This window comes from Mangifera indica, chromosome 16 (assembly GCF_011075055.1).
Source record: "Mangifera indica cultivar Alphonso chromosome 16, CATAS_Mindica_2.1, whole genome shotgun sequence".
Lineage (NCBI taxonomy): Eukaryota > Viridiplantae > Streptophyta > Magnoliopsida > Sapindales > Anacardiaceae > Mangifera > Mangifera indica.
The window spans coordinates 9,284,758-9,292,277 of record NC_058152.1 but is presented as its reverse complement, the minus strand read 5'-3'; the positions used below and the strand labels follow the sequence as shown (position 1 = coordinate 9,292,277).

The following is a 7,520-nucleotide window of genomic DNA, read 5'->3' as shown; positions in this document are numbered from 1 at the left end:
TTATTGCGTAATTTCTCGCTTTTTTTCATCACTTAATAAATATGTAAATTCCTTTCCTCATCTATAAGGTCAATGTTTCTAACATTAAACAGGTACAGACGGATTAAATCCCTTGATCTCACATTATGCTTCTGCATTAGACGGAAAAAGAATTGAAAAATCAACTTGTTGACTAAACCAAAACTTTACAGGGGTTAACATGGGATGGCCATTGTCATGGATCAATTGCCATTGGAGTAATGCGCCTCTTCGCTGCAGCCTTATTTTGAACAGGGGTTTTAGTAGAGGTAGGGCATGCCAGTTTCCCTTCTTTGCTTTCTGCCTCTGCTTTCTTGTCTGTTTCCATTGGCGTGCTATCTGCTGAGACAAAACCATCGTTTGCGGCAGTGATTGTTTTCCCTTCTGTTGTTTCTGTTTTCTCTCTATGCGTTTCATTTGGAATGCTACGAACTACTGTACTTGGCTCGCCTTGTTTCTGTTCTATTTCTGTTGTCCTGCTGCCTGCTTTTTTATCTGCTTCCATTCCTCTGCTATCTACTACAACTAGATCATCATTTCTAGCCAGGTCAATTATCATGTCCTTGGATTTCTGAATGTCAGGGCTGTTGTTTTCATTGCCCGTGACCTTATTTCCTACCGATATTGGATTGGATACAAAACCATTCAGACAGAGACCAAGACCAGAAGGAAATTAAATTAATAGACAAACAGAAGAAAACGAAGAGTTGACTGCAAACCTGATAAGGAGATGGGCAATCCCAGTTCATCATTTTCGAATTCTACAAGAGTACAGTAACCATCTTGAGAAGACACAGCTAAATATTGAGAATTAGGCGACCTTCAAACCGAAAAAAAAAAAAAATTAACAGTAATGACGAGTATTTATAGAATTATATTGGAACATATGGCAGCAACTAAAACATTGTACCATGAAATGTCAGTTATGGCTGCATAGTGAAGACCAGCCAAAATTGCTATCGGTACAACACTCTCTGTGTCATATATGTACAATGAATTTAAAGTTGCTATGGCAAAGACAAGGCGGTAAGGGAGCTTAAATAACCCACCTAAAAGGGTCAGCAAACGACACTTAGATTATCATAAAAATTTTGCCAAGTGATAATAAGTGCAGAAACAATGGAATATATCATAATAAAAGTACCTGAGTTTGACCCTCTAAGGCTAAAAGCCACAGGACAGAAACGAACTGCAACGACAGGCTTGCTAGCACCTGGTAGCAGTACAGCAGGCCTGTAGAATTAAATTAAATATATCCCATCAGTCTCAATTTCTTATTCTCAAAGAATAATAGACCATGGAGCTCAAAAGAAGAGGATTTATCTGCAGAAAGGATACAGCTAAGTGCATTACCTTGAAAGATCCTTTCTGGAAAATACATAGGCTGTGTTTACTGTTTCAGATGTCGGTGACATTTTGTAAAAACCTGCAATGGACACGCTTGGAATTAGAGAGATAACTACACCTTTCTTGAAAATATTGCTGCTAATGCAACTATTGCAGGAAGATGGAAAATCTGGATAAGATTTGATAAAAATCAGTTGTCTTCTAGAGACCCAGAAAATTAAAGATTACAGATTCTGAAAGATAAAATGTTAACATCATATGCGTGTGTGTGTGTGTGTGTGTGTGTGTAAGAATGCCATGGCTTCAGTTAATTTTGGAGTTTACATAAATTAAAGTAAGCTGCCTAAATATTTCATTGCTGCAGTATAAAAGTAAGCCGATGATGCAAGTTGAATACCAAAATAATGAAACTTCGCTTCTTTGCTCATCTATAAACAGATATATGCAAGATAAATTCTATTTAAAAAAAAAAAAGCAAACCCTGTCCCTTATATTTGTAATCTTGTTTATTTTTAAAATAAAAGAAAGAAGCAAAGTGAAAATATGAGATACAAGAAAGGATAAATGCTCAGACATTTATCAATACACTAGAAAGCATCAAATTGTTTTGTTAATGACTCTCATGGCCCTAGCTGTCTGGACAAAATACAGATACATTAATGAAAAAAGAATAATGGCCTTTCAATAGTGAGATTAATTAAGTGCTAGTAAATGAAGCAGTGAGTGTCAAAACCACAACAAAGTTGTTCACAAGAGCTGACACAGACTAACACATTTAAAAGGACAAAAGGCTGCATTTTCTACTATGGGATGCCAACATTCTCAAGACACATCAGCAAACCTAATAGTATACATTAACAGAATGCATAGATGTGCAATATGACCTCTACATTATGCAGCCAGAGAATTTTCTCAAGCTTAGCTACAAAAACAATCAGAGAGATTATTCGATAACAGTTATAGATATTTAATTTCATTATAACATTTTTTAAGGTCCATACCTGCAGGCACAAGTAAAAAAGATCCATCAGGTGACCAGGCTAATCTTCGGAAAAATGACGGCAATGTTTCATCATGAAAGAGATAGCTTTTTGCCTGCATCCAAAGCCATGCTTAAGGCTAATTGCATTTTATTCATAATCCAAACATACAAAATGATCTCCAACCTTACAGTCGACTGATTGCTGTCCTCCCTTGGCAATGACATGCTGACAAACATAATTCATCTTCTCAACACCTTTAGATTTTAGAGGTTTATTAGCATAAATTCGACAAGTTCTATCTGAACTAAGAGAGGCAACATATTTGGACAATGGATCCCATGCTACACCCTGAACATAATGGAAATGTGCATCCAATATCTGAAGGACAGAACCTGAAGATCAAAAACAAGGACCATCAAGCATAAAGAAGTAAAGCATCTTAACCACGTGTTAAGTATCACTTTTCTTGCCTTTGTTAGCATCCCATATGATGCAAGAATTATCAACAGATCCTGAGATAAGAAAAGCACCATCCTTAGACCACTGAAGGTCCAGAACATCTTTGCGGTGAAATCTATCACAAAAGTACAAATTCAGTATCATTATAAAAATCATGCTTGCTACAGCCTATATTCAACCAACCCTTTAAATCCATACAATATACACAAATATGATGGCAATTCAAAACATATGAATGAAAACTTAAACTTCACAGCTGCAACAGAATCATGACTAGATTGGATTCAACTTTGGTCCAGAACCAATTAACATTACTAAAACCTTCCATAATGTTTCTGCCGTATCATAAAGAAATTCTATGGCTTTACTTATTTTCATAATTAAAGTCTAATCAGTCTGGCATTAATATTTTGTCTGCAATTAAAAGATGGTAAATTTCTATAGATTCTTCCTACTCAAATGGCGGGTGTCACTGCCCCTTAAAGATGCAGGTATGATATATTATTTAAGGGTATTGGAATCTCCCAACCAAATTCAGGGAGAGGATGGGGACTGATTCCTTATAAAACCCACCCAGATTTTCTTGTCTCTCCCACATACATTCAAAAACCACAGTTAGCACCTCTTACAGCGTTCAGTCTCTACTTACCATCCTCCCACTTCTATCTTCAGTGCCAACCAATTACTCCATGGCAAAATGCTTGTTTTGGAGGAGCTGATTATTGTAACTTTAGCTCTCTCCATTTTTTCCAAGGTTTTGAATGATTTCATTCAGCAGAAAATAACATTCTTTTGTCCACCGCTTTTTGCTTTTTCTATTTTCATTTTTATGAATGATATAACTGATTAGTTGTCTCATAAGATCACAGCTTATGTGTCAGTAAATTTCTGGTCCTTAGCTTCTCTTTTGTTCCCTTTGTTGTAGTATTTAGATAAGCATATCCCCAGCAGGGGCAGGACCATCTCCATCTAAACCTGTTAACATCCGTAAATGGAACTACAGGGTAGGGCTTCAAATCCAATGTTATTAACGTAAAACAGACTCCAAAAGAAACCTAAATGAGGGCAAATTTGGCATGTTGCCAGTTCTTAGACAAATAGCTTTGGATGCATAGCACCAGGACAAAGCTAAATGAAAAAAGGAGATGAAAGGCCTTACGATAAAGACTTGAGGACTTTCCATGCTTGACCAGTTTCCACTAAATGTAACTTCCACATGATCAGCTCACCTCCTGCAGACGGAAAACTAAATTTAAGATGAGCTGGCTCACTAAAATTGCCAAGTTATACAGCAGTGCAACAGGTTTGGATCATTTGTACAAGAACAAATAGTTGAAAGTAACTGAAATCATACCATCAGCGCCAGAGGCCAAAAGTTCTCCTGCAAGACAAAAGAATAATTATATTAATTCCATCTTCAAGAAGAAACCATTGACATAGTAAATTTCAGAGAGCTTTAGTAAAATATTAAGTTCAAAGAAGCACCGTAAATGAGTTAAGTTGAACAAACTTTGACCATTTCTTGTTGATTAGATAAAGTTGGACTTTGTGTTTTCGTTTGCTAAATCATAAGATGTTTCAGTGGCATCTAACTTTTGCCAGAAGTTTTGTTAGTTTTTAGCTAGTAATGAGCTTTAAATTGATACATATCACAGGAGGAGACCATTGAGGATGTTGGACTTGAAGCAACATTAATCCGAGATGAAACAAGGGAAAAATCTACTAAAGTATGCCAAATAGGCATTAATGGAATGACTTGCACATCTTGCTCCTCTACCATTGAACAAGCTTTGCAAGGTATTCATGGAGTGCTGGAAGCCCAAGTGGCCTTAGCAACTGAAGAAGCAGAAATTCATTATGATCCACACACTGTTAGCCACAATCAGCTTATGGAGGCCATTAAAGATACTGGATTTGAAGCCATTCTCACCAGTACAGGAGAAGACATGAACAAGATTCATCTTCAGGTTGGTGTAAGAACTGATCATTCCTTCAGAATAATTGGAAATTCTCTTCAAGCTCTCCATGGAGTTCAAGTCATCCATATGGATTCTGAACTGCATAAGATCTCTCTTTCTTATAAATCAGATGCGACCAGACCCAGAAACTTTATTAGAGTGATAGAGTCAACCGGTTCCAGGCATTTCAAGACCAAGATATTTCCTCCAGGTGGAGGAGGCAGAGAGACATAAACGGGAAGAAATTAAGCAATAGTGCAGATCATTCATGTGGAGTTTTATTTTTACCATTCCAGTGTTTTTAACTTCCATGGTCTTCATGTATATTCCTCGAATCAAACATGGACTGGAAACCAAAAATATCAATATGCTTAACATTGGAGAGCTGATAAGGTGGGTGCTAGCTACTACAGTTCAATTCATTATAGGCCAAAGATTTTATACTAGTTCCAACATGGCCTTGCGACATGGCTCTGCTAATATGGATGTTTTGATTGCCCTGGGAACAAATGCAGCTTATTTCTATTCAGTTTACAGAGTGTTAAGAGGGCACAGATTTCTTTGAGACCAGTTCAATGCTTAATTCATTTATTCTACTTGGAAAATATCTGGAGGTTTTGGCTAAGGGAAAGACATCTGAGGGCATTGCCAAGCTTATGGACTTGGCACCTGAGACAGCAATATTGTTAACTCTGGATGATGGAGGAAATGTGATCAATGAAGAAAAAATTGATGGTAGGCTGATACAAAGGCATGATGTAATCAAAATCATGCCTTGTGCAAAAGTAGCTTCAGATGGCTATGTTTTGTGGGGACAAAGCCATGTGAACAAGAGTATGATAACACGAGAGGCAAGACCAGTGGCCAAGAGGAAGGGCAATGCAGTGATTGGAGGCACTTTGAATGAGAATGGAGTGTTACATATTAAGGCAACAAGGGTCAGATCAGAGAGTGCTCTTTCACATATTGTTCGACTTATTGAGTCAGCCCAGATGGCTAAAGCCCCCGTTCAGAAGTTTGCTGACCGCGTTTCGAAATACTTTGTGCCTACAGTTAGTATATAATATAACTGCTTTACATTCACAATTTGATCTGTATATAATTTTAGTTAGAATGTCAAGTATATGTACTGGGTTTTATTGACAATTCTAGCTGCTTTTTGTAGGTGATCATCCTTTCATTTTCAACCTGGCTTGCTTGGTTTTTAGCTGGAAAATTCAATCGCTACCCAAAATGCTGGACACCTATGGATAGTTCAAAGAGGCTTGAAACTAAACCAAGTCAAAATTACATTAGTTATATGAATTGATGCAACTATGGGTCCAAACAGAAGAAGAAGCTACCTCTATATGAATATATGTGAAGCAAAAACAATACTAGATAAAAGTATCTAATGAATTTTTATAATAGATAAAATAAGCTAGCACAAACTGATTTCAAAAGAATATAAAATCTAAAGAAATGAAATTATATCCTTACCAGAAGGAGAGAAGCGAAGAATATTTACAGCTGAACCATGGTAAGAAAGGCTACTTTGATAAGTAGCTGTCGGGATTTTCTTCTGTTCTTCGCCTGAATTTATTAACCAAAGCTGAAAGTTTATTTATGAAATCAGTAACAGTAATTCCAGCCTGAGTAAAAGCTTTAAAAGTCAAAGCATTATTCCTTATTCTGATTAATCTCTGCCTAGTTGTTTCAACATCTACAAAGAAAATTTGAGATACGAAAAGATAAATGAATAAATAAATAGTGGAATTTTAACTTATAAATGTGATTTTGGTTTCCTAATACATGAGGACATCAATTCAACTCACCAAAGTAAACTGAGTAGTTTAATAGCTAAAACATAAACGTTCCGTTTTAGATAATTTATATTACATTTAAAAAAAAAACCCTTAAATAATTTATATTAAATGCGAAAAATATATTTCGCATTTTAAATCTCTAGCTTTTCTCAATACAAATAGCTCAAAATCTAGAAATGCGTAAATCAAATTCTTCTTAGGTGGCAAATATAGCACCAAAGAACGAAACCAATTGAAGCAAAATCAATTGGCACAACTTGTTCAATATGAAAACTTGCAACTAAGGATTTAAAAGAACGAAAATTGAGAGCAAAAATACAAACCTTGATGTCGTAATCGGCGCCGCCGGTGGCGAGAAGCCCGGACTCCGGATGAAAGTCTAGGGTTAGCACTGGTTTCGTATCGTGCCAGTTGATCTGAACTGTGCCGCCTTTCATTTTGTGGTTTGTGGATTCTTTTTTCCCGATCCTTTTCTTGGGAGAGTGACAGAAATTATTAGGGTTTGTTCGAAGAGAAAAGGGAAAGAGTAAAGAGAGCGACACTGAAAGGAGATGCTTGGCGCGCTGAATAGACTTGGCGGGAAATTTGGGGGCAAAATAGTAAGTTACCTTTTAAAAGAATAAAAATAGTAATTGGAAAATTGAAATTTCTAACACTACTCAATCCTCTTGGCATAGATTTATACACAGCAAACATTTATACCACAAATAACATAATACTTAAAAGCATTTTGTCTTCAACCTTATAAGTACAAGACTTAGTCGGATTTGAAATACTAAATAACAAATATTTTTCAAAGATTTTATATAAGACTTCTCATACCCTAGATAGTATTGAGTTATACCCCTTATCGTATATATTTATTTTATTTTTGTTTTACAATTAAAAATCAAAGAATGTATAATAGATAAACTCTGTAATTTATGAGAAATAAGAATTTATTCTTCAAT

At 35.9% G+C, this 7,520-nt stretch overlaps 1 protein-coding gene across 2 annotated transcripts; it reads right to left on the bottom strand.

Moving 5' to 3' along the window:
• Window positions 1-7,141, bottom strand: LOC123198622 (chromatin assembly factor 1 subunit FAS2). Of its 2 annotated transcripts, none has more exons than XM_044613346.1 (12): window positions 6,894-7,141; window positions 6,245-6,356; window positions 4,162-4,188; window positions 3,967-4,039; window positions 2,819-2,922; window positions 2,532-2,740; window positions 2,367-2,460; window positions 1,372-1,444; window positions 1,163-1,251; window positions 929-992; window positions 738-838; window positions 1-633 (listed from the first exon to the last, which is right to left on the bottom strand). In XM_044613346.1, the coding sequence occupies exons 1-12, from the start codon at window positions 7,005-7,007 to the stop codon at window positions 215-217; spliced, it is 1,479 nt and encodes a 492-aa protein (XP_044469281.1). In that variant the 5' UTR covers window positions 7,008-7,141; the 3' UTR covers window positions 1-214. The 2 variants fall into 2 exon arrangements, with proteins under 2 accessions (XP_044469281.1, XP_044469280.1); XM_044613345.1 differs by having other exon boundaries at window positions 929-1,067; window positions 6,894-7,140.
• Between the last annotated feature and the right edge of the window lie 379 nt (window positions 7,142-7,520).

What these genes read in the sequence shown, in the direction of transcription:
- LOC123198622 (XM_044613345.1), bottom strand. Translation starts at nt 7,007, where the DNA reads ATGAAAGGCGGCACAGTTCAGATCAACTGGCACGATACGAAACCAGTG. An exon ending in CATATGGGATGCTAACAAAG is followed by an intron (nt 2,741 to 2,818) that starts GCAAGAAAAGTG and finishes TTTGATCTTCAG; the next exon opens with GTTCTGTCCTTCAGATATTG. An exon ending in TTTTTTACTTGTGCCTGCAG is followed by an intron (nt 1,445 to 2,366) that starts GTATGGACCTTA and finishes TGTCCATTGCAG; the next exon opens with GTTTTTACAAAATGTCACCG.